The sequence below is a fragment of the Beta vulgaris genome, chromosome 6 (genome assembly GCF_026745355.1).
Source record: "Beta vulgaris subsp. vulgaris cultivar EL10 chromosome 6, EL10.2, whole genome shotgun sequence".
Taxonomy (NCBI): domain Eukaryota; kingdom Viridiplantae; phylum Streptophyta; class Magnoliopsida; order Caryophyllales; family Amaranthaceae; genus Beta; species Beta vulgaris.
Genome location: NC_079207.1, coordinates 38,720,110 through 38,739,989, shown reverse-complemented (window position 1 = coordinate 38,739,989; position 19,880 = coordinate 38,720,110). Strand labels below are relative to the sequence as shown.

Genomic DNA, 19,880 nt, shown 5'->3' with positions numbered 1-19,880 from the left:
GGGGAGGTGGTGGAAAATGAGGTGGACAAATAAGGTGAGGAGAGAGAAAAAATGGGGTGCCCCATGAATGGAGGTGCTCTAATAAACCAAATTCATATAGAAGATCAACGCAATAAAGAACTATTATTACTAATCTAATACTACAACATAAAAGCCCACTTCTACGAGTAAGCTCTAGAACCCACTGAATCAATCACTAAACCACACAGTCATTCCTCCGTAGTCCCAGAGCAATAAACTCCAGAAATTCAGAGCAGAACGCAGTAAGTTTAACTGCAATTTCCAAGCAAAATGTTCCCTACAATTTTCTAAATCTTAAATCAGCTCAATTCAAGGCTGATGAACTTGTAAATTCCAATTTCCGACTAAAGCGATAAATTCTATAGCACCAGCATAAACAACCAAAATGAAAGTAAGAAGCAGCCCATCAATGGCTGACACGGCTGCCGCAACCACCACCACAACCAACACCTTCGCTACCGCCACCAACGCCAAAGACATCGAGAAGCTTTGAAGCAGACCCGACACCGAAAGCACCTTCAATTCTTTTTTGTTCGTGTTCACTCACCTCAAACAACCCCAAAAAATTTCGCATAAACACAACTTTTGCAAGAAAAATCTGGAATTTTCTCCATGCAAGAAAAAGTTAGTGTTTGTAACTGGAGATGGAGCAAGGAAGAAGGTGATATTTTTTGTAATTATAATGTGGTTTCATTGGTTGGTTTAATTGTATCCTGGCCGGCATATTAGCACCTAATTGGTTGGTTTCATTATTCAAGAATTGATTTTAGCGTATGCTACTTCGCTCACATTCGAGCCGACACTATCAATGGCGTTGCGGACATTTGCTAGGAATACGCGCTCTAGGCTTTTGCCTCTGCTCTCTTCCACTTCTCGTCTGCATTCTCATGCTACTAGCTTCGGTACGTTTTCCCTTTTCCTCCCTTCCTCTCTGGTATGTTTCAGGTTCATTGGTAATATTGGTCTTTGGATGAATAAAATGAATTTTAGTGATAATAATTTGGAATCAGCAGGTTGTACTGAAACTGGTAAGCAATTTTTGCTCTTATGCTGCCATCATTGGTTGTGGTGTAATGCCGTCATACTGTTTTCAGCTTCTAGTAAATGGCATTGAATATTCCGCAAACCATACTTTTAAGTATATGTCTAGAGAACTGTGTTTTCTGCAAGTGATACTGTCTTTATTGATTGTGCTTTATTTTTCCAGTAGAAGTTATGTTAAAGAGAGTGATTAGATATATTTATTTCTGCTTTAATTATTTCTTTTGTCGTTGATTGGTTTGATATTCGTAGATTTCTATTCCATAAGATATATTGGAACAAGAAGCAAGAATGAATGTGCAAACAGATCTGTTTTGTGTGTATCAGCTATTTCTTACGGGATGATCATTCATTGTGGTTTTTTAACATCACTAGATGCACAACATTATTTGATATATCAAAAGTATATGAGGCCGTATGATGTTTCGTGGTGCATCCTCTCTTATTTTGTGCATCTTTAATTGACACATTTTTGTTGTAGTTGTAAAACCAATACAATTGTCTCACTGATCTCTCCCCCTTTATAATAATTGTGAAGCAACTGGGTGTCTGGTGTGTTTCTTTTTTGGGGTTTTGGTGATTGTAGTACCATGGCCCTCTATAGTGAGGGCCTCTTGCATTGGCTATCTATAACTGTTGTCTACTATGTACAACATTCATCTGGGCAATCCTGTATTCAGTTTAGTAGATTGATCCGCAATTTCTCTTTCAGGTTTCAAGGAGGTGCCTGAGGAGGAGAAAAGTCAGATGGTTGGAAATGTCTTTACAAGTGTTGCATCAAACTATGATTTAATGAATGACTTAATGAGTGCTGGCCTACATCGGTTATGGAAGGATAGGTTCGTTTCTGTTCTTAGTGGACTAGTCACTGAATTTGCTTATGTATACAGTGCGATTGGGTTAGGGAATAGGAAGGAAGAAGATTAAGGCCCCCATTTTCCGTTGATTGGATATTGAATGGGGTGAGGAAAGGGAAGGGATCCATTATTTTATCCACTTTAAATGAATCGGTTATTTGTTTATCTTCTTCTAATGTTAGAATAAATTGTAAGGAAAATGCATGTTCACTCTTTCCCTCCCTCACCTTCCCTCTATGATTGCATAACAAATGCATTTTTAGCGTTCATGGTTTCTCTTCTTTCACATAGATCACAAGCCTGTATTTGTCCTGTCAGATTGGTAGAAGAATTGAATCCATTCCCTGGAATGAAGCATCTTGATGTGGCTGGTGGGACAGGTCAGTTCTCATGTTCTGACCATTTGAGCTGTTATTATAAACCGTAACTAAATGCAGTTGTTGTATAAGCCATGTGAAATTATGGTGACATTTGCATAGCAAGATCAAGATCAAGTCAGATAAAGGAATTGTACATGCTTCTGTTGTGTGGAATTAGAATCTGTTACAAATTAATTCTTGTGTTGTTGACATCTCGACTGATTTTTGTGGGATGATTCATAATATCAGCACTTCCAATCTAGTATATGTTGAAATCATAACATTGGACAATTGAATTTTGTTTCACCAATCTGTTCTATTGTAATTTTTCATTAGACATTTTGGTTTTCATTTAGAAATCACAGAATATATTGCTCTATGCATAACATGTCACTAATTAGCATTAGCTTGAGCTCTAGGTTGTGTCCATTTTATTGATCTGAAATGTCTAGATCACTGATTATTGTTACCATTATTGCTGTGATTATATCACTAATATTTTAATCTCAGAAAGTGTTGTTCTAGTTTTATATACTTGCTCAATTTTTTAATAAGTGACATAGAGAGAAAGTGGAGGAATACCAAGGAACTTAGAGAGTGAAAGTTGGGACCACTTATGTAACCAATCAAATTTGAGTATTGGATAAAGTGAGTAGGTGAAACAATTAAATGATGGCAAAGGTGTAATTAAGGAGAAGTCTTTTTTACTACTTTGAGCTATGTGTCACTTATTATGATAATTCCTTAAAAGGAAAACGTGTCACTTATTAAATAACGGAGGAAGTATTAATTAATTAGTAACTAATGATATTAATTTTGATTAAAAAGCTGAAAATTTCAGCTTTATGAACTAAATATATTTGTCAGACTAAGCTTTTCTGATTTTTGAACTGAAAGGTGTAATCATAAGTTGTAAAGAATTTACTTTTTGTTTACTATGTTTTAGTCTTTTCTTATGCAGTGTTTACATGTTTTTGTGCCTATGTGGGGAAAACATCAATAGCATCTTTTATCAAAAAGAAACATGATAACTTAAATAAGCACCTATATTATGAAGTTGAACTGTTGAAGGCCCCAAAAATTGGCAATGTGTCTAAAAGGCTCAATGTGGCCTTGAGACTGAATAAGCCCTTTGTACTATAAGGTGGCTATAGCTCTCTGGCTGAGGTGGTTTGTAAATTTGGGCTGGACTGGGTATGTAATGAACATGTGCATTAGGATCAAATGTGTAATGATCTTTTTCTGCTAAGGTCTCTAGGAGAACAACTTTTTTTTTCTTTCTTTAGCTTCACATCTCAATTTTATGAATTTGCACCTTAGGAATTACCTGAGGTGAACCGTTTTCTATTAAGAAATATGGATACTTTCACCATCAACTAAGAGCAATATTCATGACTAGTGGATCCCAAGTATCAAGAGGGAAGGCAGGGTGTGGCACCTAATTTGTAGTAATTTGGTTCAGTAAATGTGTTTCTGGTCCTAAAAATATATTTTGATTTCTGTTGATATCTGTCTGAAACGCAGTGGCATTTTGTTAATATGGCAGGTGATGTTGCTTTCAGGGTTCTGGAATCAATTAAGCGCAGATCATTGCAAGGTGTATCTGAAGATTATCTACAGGAAGAAACTAATATATATGTTTGTGATATCAACCCAAATATGTTAGATGTTGGTAAAAAGAGGGCTTTGGAAAGAGGTGAAATTATGAACTTTCTATAATAATTGGAAAACTTGTCAAATAAATCCTAAGTTTGAGTTGTCTTCCCATATTAATTCCATCTTTCATTTATTTATAAAAAATATTTTGAGCCTTGTGTAATAATTGGAAAAATTGTCTAATTAAATCCGAAGTTTGAAGTGGCTTCCTATATCAATTCCACCTTTCAATTATCTATAAATAATCCCAAGTTTTGGGGTCATCTTCCATAATTGAGCCCTGTATCTGCAACTTGTTTAACCGGTCTCATTTCTCTATCCTCCCCCTTCCGTGCCTATTGTCCTGCATCACTTTTCTCCTCTCTCTTCGCTCAAACCCAACAATTTCCAGTACCAATGATCACGACCATTCTGAAACCCACTCCATTCTTACCACTGCCAGTCCGCCATTATAGCTTCCCAAGGACTCCTTATCTCTCCTCCCTTTCTTCATTCTTTATTAAGACTGCCACACCATAAACATATTCATATATTCCACTCAACCAACTCAATTTCACCAAAACCTTAAACCAAAATCACAAGAATCATGTCTTTGTGAATTATAGGAAAAAACTTTGATTTTAAAATCTGCATTAGACAACTCAACTAAATTGGAAGAAACAACCACATAAAGAGGTTGAGAGTGGAAGACACGGCCATATATAGAAGTTGTGTACAGAAAACAATAAGACCTCTAATGGAGATATCTTCTTCTTTTTTAGGCTTGTTCTTTTACATGTGAAGAAAAGGGGCTGGTTCACTCCTTTTGTCAAAATCGATTAGTAAAAAACTATAATCAGCAGGTAGCTACAATGGTTTTGGTGGACATAGTTGGTAGGCCTTGCTGGGGGTTAGAGAACATAGCATGGGAAAGGGCATGAGTTTTTGCAGAAAATGAGAAATTGGCAGAGAGGTTGTTGCAAAGCTATGGTGGTGGTAGTATGGTGATTTGACTAAGGTAGAGGGATAGAGGCTATGGTGCTGGTTGACAGAAAGAAAAGAAAGAATGTGTTAAATTCTTTTTACATATTTTGGCAAATGAAACGTGCCATGTGGCCTATTGTACTTGTTTAACCGATTAACTTTACATTAGGGCCGATTTGGGAAGGTAACCCCTGAACTTGGCATCAATTTTAAATAAATCAAAGTTGCGATTAATATGAGAAAATACCTGATCAGGATTTATTTTGACAATTTTTCCTAAAATTAATCAGTAAATTTCCAATTGTATCTTCTCTTTTTCCGTTGTACATGATCTTCTACAAACTGCCTAAATTATTGAATTGTCTTTCATATTTCTTATCATTGAAGATGTCAAATTTGGTTTCACCGAGTGATAGGCATAGTTCGAAAATACGGTTTCGGTCACGGTCGCGGTAACGGTCACGATGATGCGGGAACGGGGATGATTTGGTAGTCGTATCGCTGAATATTGGCTTAAACCATGAAATATCCCTAAAACCTGTCTAAATTTCGGTTTTTTTACACCTTCACGATGCGGGTAATATCGGTACGTTAGATTTGAAAACCTCTATGACAAGGGCTATACGATACGATGCGGCCTTGTTTTGACACCATGGTGATAGGTGAAGCTTATCTTAGTGAACTAGGCTTTAGCTGAGTTTAAAAGTTACCTTGACGAATGTTCTTCAAGTTACACTTGCTTTTGTTTTCATGTCTTCATGTCAAGTATGACTCCAACTTCCTTTTAAGTCTATTTTTGAAGTGAAACTGGCATAGTGTATACCTCATGAAGGAATAATGGCTTGTTGACTAGTAAAGCTCGTTCATGTGTCTTTTTTTTCAAAATATATGTTTCAGCTCGTATTTTGAGTCTTACTCTTTTAATAATATAATCGAGCTCGTATTCTTTATGCTCAGCTTATCCGTCAAAGAAACTTAATTAATGGTTCAAGGTGAGCTTAAATTCTGAATAAACTAACATATACAAGCTGTAGTAAGGCTCATGTTTGACAAGTCTACTATTCCACTTTGACCTACGCTTGTTACTCACTAATCTTTCCTGTCTGCCCCTTTCTTTTTATTGTGAGTTTTAATGACGTAATCTTTGCGAATACTAAAGGTCTTAAAGAAGATAGGTCTCTAGTATGGGTGGAAGGAGATGCAGAAGCATTGAAGTTTGAAGATAATTCAATGGACGGATACACTATTGCATTTGGGATCAGAAATGTCACCCACATAGAGAAAACTCTAGCAGAAGCATATAGGTAAGTCTGCTCTTATATTAAAGCCTATGGATGTAAGTACAACTTTTAATCTTTGTTCTTTTCACCTGTATTAAAAATAAATCTGGAAATTACAGCTATTTAGCTTTTCTATCATTTCTTTATATCAGGGTACTCAAACGTGGAGGGCGATTTCTTTGTCTTGAATTGAGCCACGTAGAAGCTCCTTTTTTCAAGCAATTGTGAGTATCTTTCACCTTTCGACATCGTATCTGCCTAAGGGCAATAAATAGAATTTGTGCTGTCATGATTTTACACTCTTTTGCTGTTTTATTGCTGTGTTTTTTCTGGATGTGATGATTTATCGTCTGTTCATTTATCAGGATTTGCTCTTGTTCTTCTCCTCTTTGTTGTTGTTAATATTGTTCTTTTTTCTGTTGTTTATTGTCTTCTTTTTGCTAACTTCATTGCTATAAATTTTATAATCAACTTTTTTGTTGGTTCTATTTTTTTAGGGTCATCATCACTACTACTACTAAAATTATTATATATATATGTAAGATAAACCTGGGAAGCTCGGACTCGGCCACCACCCCCGCGGCCCCGCCGCATCAGTGTCGACACGACACGGGTGCGGACACGAAATTCGGGTTGGACCTTTGGGGGGAGAAAGTGGACTCGGCACTTTAGGGTTTCAAAAACTTGGCTTGAAAATTTTTGGGGCTACCGATGCTTTTGCAGAGAGAAAAGAGAGAGAGGAGAGAGAAAAGTGCATGACTTTTGTTCTTCTAGGAACTGTCAAGACTTCAATACTTTAATGGTTGAAGCTTTCAATACTTTAATACTTTTTTCTCTTTCTTTCCTGTCTATACTTTAATGATTCAAGCTGTCATACAGTACATTCATTATTTCACCTCACCATATACATCCTTGTTATGTGATTTGTAGAATATACAACGTATTTAATACTTTATGCTTTTTTTAAGAAATTAATTACTGAAAAATAATTATAAAAAACTAAAAATATATTTCAGATACAAATAATTAATTCAATATTTTTTCACTTGTCGTGTCCTCGAGTCCATATTCAAAATTTGGACACTTAACAAACGAGTCCGCGAGTCCTTAAGTTTAGAATTTCCCGTGTCCGACCCTCGGACCCGTACCCGAGTCCGAGCATCCTAGAGATAAACACATACTCCCTCCGCGCTTTTATAGGTTTCCTGTATACTCTATTGGTTAATTCATAAATAATTGTCCCGGTACCTTAAATGGAAAATGTACCCCACTCAGTCCATGTGATGTGGGTCCCTCCATTATCTCTCTCTCACAGTCTTTTTTGTTGGTTCTATTTTTATAGGGTCATCATCACTATTACTACTAAAAATTATTATATGTATATGTAAGATAAACACATACTCCCTCCGTGCTTTTATAGGTGTCTTGTATACTGCATTGGTTAATTCATAAATAATTGTCCTGGTACCTTAAATGGGAAATATATCCCACTCAATCCATGTGATGTGGGTCCCTCCACTATCTCTCTCTCACACTCTCTTTATATTCATGTGATCTGTGGCCAACGCTAATCGTCTCTCTTTCTCTCTCTCTTACTCGATCAATATTCTGCACTTTTCTTCAAAGGAAATTTTTTTATACTTTATTTAATCTACTAAAAAAGTCGACACTCCTCTACCATTTGCTCTAAATATATGCCCAAACCTAACAAGACAATAAGTTGAGGACGAATGGCGTAATAAATTTTGCAACTACTTACTGTCGTCTCAAACTCTCAACAAAGCCTTAGTCCCAATATGATTTGGGGTCGGCTAACATGAATCGTCATAGAAATCGTCACTTTGATCCATAAAACTACTTACCGTCTTCTAAAAGTATAAAAACTACTCCCTCCCAGTAGTCTGAACACTTTCCTTTTATGTTTGTCCCACATTAGTTTGAACACTTTCATTTTTGGCATGGTCCCACTATTAATGTATTTTTTTTTTACAGTCCTTTAGCCCACGCTCTACCTTTTATCAATAAAAAGTTACCCAACTTTCTCTCTCCTCTAATAAAACATACTCCCACCAACTCCTATCACATCTACTCTTTAAATAAAAAAAATATTTGATAACCACACTACACCTTATCACATTAAAATATATGTCCCAACAAGAGTTCAGTTCTTTCTTGGCAGAGTATTTTAATAACATCTAAAATAAGAGGATTCCTATTTAATTTCAATATTATTATAAATATGGTTTTTCATTTATTTCATTCTTTGGATGATATACAAATTCAATTATGTACTTTCTCAATAAGTCTCATACTTTTCGTATTTCGATGTCTTCGAAATAAGATTTACACTTTTATATCTGGTAATTTTTACTTTCCACTCCATCACATTAACCTCTTTTTCTTAGCATTCTAACACTTTTAACTCTATCTACCATCAAAATTGCTTTACTTATGTTGACATTTATTTTTAATCTTCGTGTCAAACCAAAATGTGAGGCTTCGGATAGAGGATGCATCAGTGAGGTACTGAGGTTAGTGGAAGGTTGAAATACGGGAATTGTTAGAAGAAGTCGAGGGAGGCTGAAGATGCTTGGATGAAGGGTGTTAGAAACGATATGATTATTAGGTTTGGAGGAGCATGTAGCACTTGATAGAAGAGAATGGAGGCAGAAGATCCATGTAAATGACCATGGGAGATCAAATCTTAACTCGTGCAATCAATCTCAATCTATGGGATTAAGGTTTTGACATATTGTTATTGTTGCACATGTTAATAATAAGATTAATTATGGAGCATTGATTTTTGCTGGATTGTAATTTTGTTGTCAAAACTAATCTTTGCCCATCAACACTGATATTCTCTGTCTTTTTAATACTTTCACTTTTTTAAATGGCATGAGTTTGAGTTATAAACAGAAAAAGTATGATTACCTTGAATCCATGTGATGTGCTAACAGTAAGAGAGAGATGGTAGAATTATTGGTTGACGTGATAGATAAGTAGCAGAAGTATTGAATAAAGTGAAGGTACATTAATGGGTCTAAACTTGCCAGAAGGAATGGTAGAAGTATCTAGTAACAGAGAAGTAGCAGAAGTATTGAATAAAGTAAGAGGCAGAAGGTACATTATTGGGGCCTAAATCTACCAGGAAGAATGGTAGAAGTATTTCTAAAAAAACAAAGTATATGTATGGTAGACCTTGGAAGTACTAGAGAACATGGAGAATTTACTTATCAAAACTAATTTTTACTGATGAATACTCATTTATTCTGATTAAATATGGTTTTTACTAATCTAAATTGATTTTTGCTATTTGAAAAATTGATTGAAATGTATTTTGCTGATTTTATTGTTAGCTTTTGAAAGAGCACGGCCTTAGTGCTGAAGTCAGTGCAGTATGGTGATTAATTCAGTTTGTATTGTTGTTTACATAAAAAGGATCCTTTTTGAGATTAGAGAGTACCTACCCTTGAGCTTCACTAGTCCGGCTGACAGTTCCTATGCTATATACCAAGTAGTACTTGGTGTAATGGTTTGGTTTGTATCTCACAACCTTGAGGTTGTGGGTTCAAACCCCACTAGAGGCACTTTGAGGGTGGGGATTTCCCCTTACCGCTCCCCCCTACTCCCAAGGGGCGTTGCCTGCAAACCCGGGCCGAGTTGACCTGGGGGAGGTTCCGGTCCGGTTAGGGTGTCTTCTCCTTACCTTAAAAAAAATGTTTATATATATATATATAGAAGTGAGTTCATATGAGAATGCATACTTATATGAGAAATGAGAATGAATTTTACACGCTATAACTCTTATGAATAAATGATGTAATTCTAATGAGAAAGTGATGTAACTCCAAAAACAAAATATTTGAAAAAAAATTCAAAAAAAAACAATTTTTTTTTTGAATTTCAAATTTTTTTAGAGGGATATAACTCTAATGAGTAAGTGTTGTAACTCTAAACCAATCGTGTGGTTGAGATTCATTCTCATTTCTCATGCAAGGAGCATTCTCATGTGATCTTGCCTCTATATATATATAAGTAGTCCAGGAGCCACAAGGAATTGCATAAAGTATTGATTTAGAGCTCAATGTTAGGACAAAGGTCAATATACTCGGTAAGCATGAATAATTTCACGGAAGAAAAAGGGATCTATTACTCAGTGAGCATGAGCCTTGTAGAAAGGGATTGGGAATAAAGATAATCATTACTGAGTATCGTAGATAATGCTTGTGTTTTGTGTTCATATCTTTTTCTAATCATTGTGTTTTGTTGTGGCATTCACTATGCAGTTATGATTGTTAAAGATTGCATTTATTATGCAGGTACGATCACTACTCATTTTCCGTCATTCCATCTGTTGGAGAGCTAGTTACAGGAGATAGAGAGTCTTACAAATATCTGGTTGAAAGTATTCGTCGCTTCCCTTCCCAGGTGAGAGCGTCTTATATCTAGCAATTTCAGTTTTAGGGAGGAGTATTGAAATGTTTTTCCAGCCTTTTTTTATAAGTAACTGTCTATCATTTGGGATCTATGCAAGATGGTAAGAATAGCTATCTAACTAGAATGAGAAATAGTATAGCGTGGAAAATGATGTACAATATAGTCATAATACTCTTAGCCAACATACAAAAAATTGAAAAAGAAGAAGAAATATAAACAGTATCGACACAATAGACTTGATGCGAGTGCTAAAAAATACTTCCTCCGTTTCAAAATAAGTGCAACATTTCCTATTTTAGGAAATGTCATAATAAGTGCAACATAGCTTAAAATGGAAAGTTTTTTCTTTTTATTTACAGAAATGCCATTACTTAATTATGTAACAACGTAATTAGCTCATCATCTGCCAACCTAAACAAAACTAATAATCAACCCCCAACTCCCTCACTCATCTCAACCAACCCCCCCTCTAAACCCACCACTCTCTCCTCAACTCAAACCATCCAACCCCTTCTTCTCAACCCTACCCACCAACCCAACACCACCAGCGCCAACCGGACACCACCAACGCCAACCGGACACCACCAACGCCAACCGGACACCACCTCCAGCGCCAACTGGACACCACCTCTAGCACCACCAATCTCACACCACTACCAGTGCAATTCCACCACCACCCACCAGTACCGCCAATGTCCTCTCCTCTCTCCTCCCTCCTCTCGCCTTTCTCCAGATCTGATGTCGTGTTAAATCTTTCTTTTCTTCTTTTCCTCCAACTCCTCCAGATCTGTTAGTGGTTGATGCGTTTTGGAAATGGGAAATACAAGGGTTTTTATATCTACAGTGGAGGTGAATTTTGGAAATGGTGGTTGGTACGTTTCTAAAATGGCAAATGTTGGTGAATTTTGGTATCGCCTTCCCCAGATCCAATGGTGGTGAATCTTGGAAATGGTGTTGAGTTTAGGAAATCGTGATTTTTCAACAGTGGTGTGGTTTTGGCTGGTGGTGGAATAGTGCTGGTAGTGGTGTGTTGCTGCTATGGTGGTAGTGGGGAAAGACAGAGGATGCCGGTGGTTGTGGTTGAAGCATTTTTGCAGTGGAAACTGTGGTTGGTGATTCTTGTTTGTGGTTGGTGGTTGGGCTGGGGAAGGGTAAGGTGTTAGTTTCAGGGGTGGGGGAGGGGAAATGGGGATTGGGGTTTCGGTGCGCAGGCCGGGGGAAGAGAGAAAGAAGTTTTCCGGTGTTGGTGGCGGTGTTGTGGTCGATGGGATGTGGAGGGTGTTGGGTGTTAGTCTAAAGTTGTTGGGCAATTAGTGTAGATATTTTATTTTATTAGGTTGCCTAATTACTCATTTAAGTGTGGTTCCAACTTTCTCTCTCTAGATGCCTTGATCTGTGTGCCACTTCTCTATGTTGGACTTATAAGAAACGGGGGAAGTATCTAAGAAAACTAGAAGCAGTGATAGTGTCATACAAATTTTGCTCAGGAGCTGTCGTAGTTGTGATCCTTTCTAGAAGATGGCCTTTGTCCATCCTATTTATAGGTTGTAAACTTGTAATCTGTTATTCACGCAAAAAGACAAGCTGGTAATATGCGTCAATGAGTGATTAAACAGTGATCACTTAGTACATTGCTATGTTTGCTTTCTGCATTCCTTTTGTGTAAAAAAAAAGAGATTATCACATAATGAATGCTCTTTTGATGTTTACAACTGTTGAAAATACCATGCTGCCTCTGGACTAGTGGATATTCCTTGAGACCATTAATTCAAGGCTTCAAGCTAAAGGTTATGAAAATGGCTATGGATATTTGATTTTGCAAGAAGCGACGAGGAAATATTGTAACTTGAAGGGTTATATGTGGAGAACGGATAGGTTTTTCTCATACCCGACAAAAATGAATAACCCAACTAATACTCATAATAATGTAGTAGGATAATCCAGGGTCGATCCCACTAAGAGAAGGTTATTTTAAGATAGACTTTATAATAGTGACAAGACTGAAGAAGAAATAGATACGAGGGATTATATCTAAGACTAAAATAACAAATAAGAAATCGAATAATAATTTTTTTTAGTTTTGTATTACCACTAGCATGAATCAATACAAAGATAGATCCCTATCCTCAAATATGTAAGCTATAACGCTCAAAGGAAATATGCGCCGTTTATAATACCAATAACCTCTCTGGAGTGCTAATGACTTCGCTAATATGCAATCATACCAATCGATAGAATCATAGGAACCATCTCATAATCTCTAACAGCTGCTCCAACCCTTTCCTCCTTATTTAGAAATCACCCAAGATTACCCAAGGCTCATCAATCTTATCACACAACAAACCAGCATCCTTCCACAATAACTCTCTTATAAACACATACACAAACAAGCAAAATAAATCAAGCTTACCACCAACAGACTCCACATAGCAGTGAATCATGTGCATTGTAACTAAGATAACAGTAAAATGAAAACTCAAAGGGTTCCAAGCAACTACAATCCTACATCCAGGGTGATGACTAGCATTAGAGCAAAAACGCCAACCCGATAAAATGTTTTGATACATAATCCCCATTTTACTAGCCTTAACATTAGTCTCCACGAGACTTAACTAGTCCAACGGATTTAATGTTAAGAAGCTTCTTCACCTCTTTTTGCTTCTTAGGACAACTAATCCCTTGAATGTTCCAGCACAAAAAGCTATCCATTGCCAGTAGGAGATTCCCCTCTCCTAACCGCAACTTCATCCACATATTCACACACCACTTGACCCACAATAACCTCTTCAGGATTTACTCATATCCAATGCTGCTAAAGAGTTTTCAGCCGTCATAGTCTTCATAGGAGATCTTATGATTCTTATCTGCCTAGCCTTATACTTGGCAGCCTGAAAACCATCCTATGCAACCATCACCTCTGCTTGAGAAGGACTGGGTCTAGCAACCTCCTCAGGCTTAACTCTCCATTCTTTCCTACCCTCAGCCTTCTAACGATGACCCAATTGCTTACAAACTGCACAAACAACTGGTTTCCATTCATAATGCACATCAAAAGATTCCATCCATAATTCTAGAGCCCAGACCCTTCTCATTGACAAACATGATCTGGTTACGGAACTCTAGATCCACCTTCACCTCCAATAAAACTCTCACATACTGTAAATTATCTCGTTTTGCAGTTGCTCGATCCACCCTCACAAACTTTCCAATGTGAGCAACAAGTTTTTTTAAAACAATTGGCTCAATTTTGATGTTCTTCCTACTTGGATACAACTTCTGTTGGCTTGAAATCTGAGCAACAAGTTTTTTTTTAAACGACTGGTTTCCATTCATTGCTTGATCTAAAGTCTAAACTCTCAATATTTTAGCTTTTGTCCCCCTTACCTGAACTTCACATTAGCCTAGCTCTAGTCTGATCTACCAATATAATATTGTCTGTAAACAAATTACACCATGGTATCATGTCCTGGTTGCACCCTGTTGGTTCATTCGAGACACTTGTGAAGAAGAATTGACTTGATGATGACATCTAGTCTAATCGTGATACCTCGGCATGTCCACAGGTACATATGCTTGCCTAGGGTAATATTCTTATGCGGTATATCATTCTTTTCATTACCCACCAAAGAATGTCTCTTGATGCCCTGCTATAAGCCCTCTCCGTGTTAGAAAAATCACTTCATTACTTATAAGATTGGTGGCTTCTTTGGTTGATGATTATGAGAACTGATATCTGTACATTTCTTGAATATATGCTCTTTCACTTTCTCACACAATTTCTTGGTATGACTTGTAAGCTTTATCTCTCAATGATTTGAGCAGTGTCGTGCATCTCTATTGCTCTTATAAATAGGTGTTACGTAAGCCAATGTGGCCTATGATTTGGAATGGAGTATAAGTATAATATATACTTTATACGCAATTCTTCTAACCCGTCTTTATTCAGAGCTTAAGATAGGGTGTTCAGCACAATTATACGCCACAATACTGAAGATTCTTTACCTGCTTGCCACTCTTCTGCCATGATAAGTTTATCATTTATACCCCCTAAAAACGCAAGTTGAAGTTCTCAGTCCCACTCTTTGTTGGGTTTGGGGTCTCTAAGACCTTAGAAGTCCATATTTGCATTGTTAGGTGCTCAGACACCCAAGCCCTGGATTAGTTAATAGCTCAATTTCCAACATCTCTCTGTTTACTTCATTCACTGTCATATATATAATATCTTAAGCATCTGGACAAGTTTATTTTATTAGCAGGAAGCTACACTCTGCAAGGTCATGAAATTATGAATCATACACCTGCAGAAAAATTTCGTGATGGACTGCTGGCATACTTGGTATAATGTAAATCCCTCGAGAAAAGTAACCTGATCAATTCTTAACTACCATTATGGCCATGCCTGTTATACAGCTGTCAGTTCTATATTTGCAAAATGCTACTACACATTTTTATTTCTAAAGTCTCCTTTGAACACACATTGCAGGACAAATTTGCATCAATGATAGCAGAAGCAGGTTTTCAGAAGGTAGAATATGAGAATTTAGTTGGCGGAGTGGTTGCCATCCATTCAGGGATGAAAATCTAGGTATTTCATTTGCCTTTACATCAATTACTTGAGTTTTAGTTCAGCTAAAAGGAGTCATAATATATATGTTTCCGAGTTGGCATATGGAAGTATTTCTTCTTGTCTCAGCTGTCATAAATCACAATTACCTCATATTAGTCATACTACCTTCATTTCTAAATACATGCACCATTTGTTTTTGGCACAAGAACCAAGGGTGAGAAGAGAGAGTGTTGTAATTGCATATCTTACCCATAATATTATGTAGTTTAAGGAGGGGGTAGTATTATATATTACTTATTAGTACTATTATATTATGAAACTTTACTAAATAGGGAAACACTGCATGTATATAGAAACAGAGGTAGTATAAAGCAAAAGTCAAGAACTTGTGTATAATTATACTGAAACCTTTTGGTAGGCTGGTAACAATGCAGTTCGAAATAACTTTGGCGCGTAGTAGAGAATCCAGAACCCAAAATTGCACTAAATACTATACTTGAAGGCCAGAGGCCCGAAGCCATGCTTCAGAGCTTCTGTTAAACATACCAGGTGGAAGGAGCATCAAGGTGAGACAGAAAAATTACCGCAATGGAGCTCATTAGAAAATTGACTACGAGACCAGTCTGCTTAATAATGTTGCAGTTGCCAAAGTTCTATCTTTTTTTTTATCAGAATTTGAACCCTTTTTCAAGCACAGTAGCTGATTGTTCTTCTGTTTGAGCTTAAGTTAATGGATCCTACAATGATGACGACTTGCTAACCCTCAAAAAATAAAAATAAAAGATGACGTCTTACCAACCTTAATTAAATAAAATAAAGTGATGATATTATTGCATAATCTGTGTGCTATATTGCTCATATAATGTAAGTTGTAATACTAAATATTAGTCAACATGACTTTCAAGTCCTTCACATCATACATGACCTCTTTTTTTTAGCTGCAATATTGACCTTTTTGGTAGTTGGATTAGAATAATCAAATGTTGCATTTAAAAAATAACGAGGCAGTATGAGATCTCTCCCTCCCTTTTTCTCCCTCCCTTTTTCTCTTATTATTAGAACTCATATTTCTCTCTCCGTGCGCTTGCTTTGTTTTACTTTTGAAAGTCAAGGTGGAGTTTTACTTTTGAAAGTCAAGGTGGAAGCCTGGCTATTAGTACAGTACTACTGTATAGTAAGATTTAGGTATAGGCAAAGTAATATTTATGATGTGTGTACTTTGTAAAACACTAAGTCACTAAGGGTTGGGTTCGCGTTACTTGGAACTTATTAGATGTGATTAACCCTAATTTTACCTTATATTTATGTCTGCTTGAACTTAATCATCCCTGAATATTTGATTTTCAAGTGGAGAGAATGTAGGAGTAAAACTACATTTGGGCGTTTAATAGATATAAACCTTATGTTGGCTGCATCTCTCGTTTTGTTCTTTCTTTCTGCCTTTCTGGTGTACCTATTTCTAAATACATGTGGGCGTATTATTTACACGATCCTTTGCAAGCGAGTAATATTTGATGCGGGTAGCCATGTGAGGTGTGCTGGTATATTGATAGTTTATTCTGTTGGGGATGATTCTTCAATTCAAGTTCCTAGATGAAATGTGAGTTCGTACGAGTAAGACTAAGAATCTTTACTTGCCCTATTCAATGAATTACACCCAGTATATTGAATATAGTTTTTTGCTTGGATGTGGTTTGTTTAAGACTTGAATCAACCACAATTGTAAATGATGATAAACTAAAGTCTAGTTGGATTTTGGTAGAGCATGGTTTACTATGTTGAACTTTCCCTTGAGACAACTTATCCCTGCCAACAAATGATGGTTCAAGCTGCTAATTCTTTTCGTTAGTGCTATGAGGATGCTACTTCGTTCTATTCAGTTCCTGTGTTTGGACTGGACAAAGTGAATGCATACACCTATCTAAATTAGGTAATGTAAGGTAATGTCGGACCGATGTTTGGCTTCAAAACGTAATATGCTTTATTTGTTCCTCATTAATGAATTTGTCATTTTATATTTATGATATTTAATTAGTAAAAATTGTGAAAAGTTGATAATTTAAAAATATATATGTTGGCTCCCTTTAATAACATATTATATGATAACATATAGTTAGCATATAAATAGTGTAAAGTTAAAATGTTGCAATTACAAAAGAATATGAGGTAATATAAGAACTTGATATTAAGTAACAACTTTGTTTCTTGAACAATATGATTAATATAAAGAAATTAAGCATATCAAATTACAATATATACGCGCGTATTAGTGAGATTAAAATTCTATCTATGTAGATGATTTTAACTTCTCTCTATTAAGAAAAAATTCAAATAAATAATCCGAACTATCAATATTATACTAATGATAATCCTAGTTTGTCATTCTAATTTACCCTCGTCATAATGTTATATTTTTGTTAGGATGGATCCAAATTTCTCTGATTTAGGAGGTCAGAAGCATGATAATGGTAGAATTGATGTATTGTAAATCTTTTAGGAAAAATTGACACTATCAGTCTTAATTATGCTTCGGTTCACTTTAAACTGTTTTAATTTTTTATGATCTCATATCAACTTACTTTGGGGTTCAATATTCCATAATCGTCCTTTAGCTTAATTAAATTACTAAATAATTATGATGCATTAAATTCTTTCATTGGCTGGCTTTAGTTACTTTGAGTGTTATGTGTTTTGATTAATTGATTTAGCAAATTAATTAAGTTGAAGGATCATTTTAGGAAGAGAATCCCAAAGATGGTATTGCTATGAGTTGAGACCTTTTAAAGCAAAAGGTTTGATGATTTCAATGGAGTATTCTTTTAGAAACAATCTCTTCAGATCACTTTCGATTATCATTCATAGTACAATCATCATTCTTTGAACTCATCAAATAATACTAGTAAAATTCTTAACATCTTTTGAACGGGCAACAACACTAGAAGACCTCACTTTAGAGAACTATACACATTTATCATAGTGCCTTCATATGTGTTTTGAGTTCAATATATTTAGGCATTGTTCAATCCAATTTCAGTCATAAAACTTTAGTACAATTAATCCACAATCATATTCAATAATAAATCCATTACAATGACAAAAGTCTCTCAATTAGGATTAACCAACGAGAGTTATTAAACCACTTATGTACTAACTCATACTCCTGTATATAAATAATTTATACTCTTTTATAGTTCATGATTATTAATCGACATTTATCTCAACAATGATAACTTTTATCAAGCACAAACAACAATTACCATATGTCTCACTCTTAGAATTAACTAAGGAGAGTTAACTTCCATAACACACTCCATGTTCATTAATCAAATATTGATTAATGAAAACAACTAATTAAGGTTCATGTCATACCATCAGTTGAATTTCAATTAACACAATAAGAAACTAACCATTAAAGAACCAAAATTATGATTACATAGAACGAGTTGAGCTCATTTCTACTAGAACATTGCGCTAATAACTACTCGAGCCATCTTTAAGGCAATGCACAAGCTCATGTTTACTTACGTATTTAAACTCTGGCACTAACTTACTTTTGTGGCATTAATCAGCTAATATATCTCCATTTATCTTAAACTGAAATATCTTTTTACCACGACCTCAATGTGTTAGTCCCTGGTGCATATTATTGACAATGATTACTCAATCGTTTTTAAAACAACTTCCAGATCCAACCCAATCACATCCTTCATTTTAGCGTTCAAACCAACTTCATCCTCCACAAGTGAGGTTTGATTAACTCAACTCCTAATCATTTAATCAAGAAGTGGATAATATCTTCCTTTATAACCAACATAGGAGTGGTTTACTAAACTACTAGCTTTATTTAGTAAGTATTATTAAAAGAAATGAACATCTTAATTCTCTTTTAGTAAGTTATAGATAGTATTCTAACTTTACTATATTAAGTCGTTCATAGGATATTCCCTTATCATGTTAACTTATATATGTTCGCAGATGAACCTTGCTAATGAACTAATCTCCTCCATTACTTTAGCTAAGTAAACTGACAAAATCAATTCATTATTAGGGTGCAGATAAATAATCCCCCATTAACAAACTTATATTATTATAACTACTTAATTTCAATACTCCTCGCTTATAAGAGGATACCCATTGGATAATCTATGTTGTAGATCATGAGGAGAGAGAAGGAAAAATATAATAAAAAAAATAGGAAAGAGAAAAAAGAAAGGAGAGAAGGAAGATGATCAGATCATACCAACGATCCCAACAATAATGCTTGGTTCATTAATGAAAATGTTGCAGCAATGGACACATGTCAGCAGGAGATTGAAGGCAAAATCTTCCGCGGGCCCCGCATGTTTGAAATTGCAGCATCCACATTCAATGGTCACATTTACATCAAATTTTTGTAACCTTTGTTTTCGTAATATTTATGTGCTAAATACTTTTTTTTTAAAAAAAATTGTTTCACCTAGTTACATTTTTTTTGTCTATCAATAAACACCAATATTGAGTTACTTTCACCCATCAATAGTATTAGCTTAATCATCATATTAAGTGATTAAGTACATTATTAACATTAAATTTTGTTGATATTATTTAATTACAAAAACATGAATATTCTACCGTCAATCATCATTAATTGATTATTAAATAGTTCATAATAAATTAAAAAATAAGATGAAAAGGAAAGTGAGGAGAGAGAATATATGGT

The 19,880-nt window shown here is 35.5% G+C and overlaps 1 protein-coding gene across 4 annotated transcripts; it reads left to right on the top strand.

The window, feature by feature from the left end:
• Positions 1 to 176: 176 nt before the first annotated feature.
• Positions 177 to 19,616, top strand: LOC104896875 (2-methoxy-6-polyprenyl-1,4-benzoquinol methylase, mitochondrial). 4 transcript variants are annotated; one of them, XM_010683664.4, is made up of 10 exons: positions 177 to 682; positions 780 to 923; positions 1,775 to 1,901; positions 2,238 to 2,299; positions 3,825 to 3,974; positions 6,057 to 6,201; positions 6,330 to 6,401; positions 10,497 to 10,605; positions 15,098 to 15,199; positions 19,469 to 19,616. In XM_010683664.4, exons 1-9 carry the CDS (start codon positions 634 to 636, stop codon positions 15,197 to 15,199), a joined length of 960 nt encoding a protein of 319 aa, XP_010681966.3. In that variant the 5' UTR covers positions 177 to 633; the 3' UTR covers positions 19,469 to 19,616. The 4 variants fall into 4 exon arrangements, with proteins under 4 accessions (XP_010681966.3, XP_010681965.3, XP_010681963.3 ...); XM_010683663.4 differs by lacking the exon at positions 19,469 to 19,616 and adding an exon at positions 15,639 to 16,098; XM_010683661.4 differs by lacking the exon at positions 19,469 to 19,616 and adding an exon at positions 15,600 to 16,098 and having other exon boundaries at positions 179 to 682.
• The last annotated feature ends 264 nt before the right edge of the window (positions 19,617 to 19,880 follow it).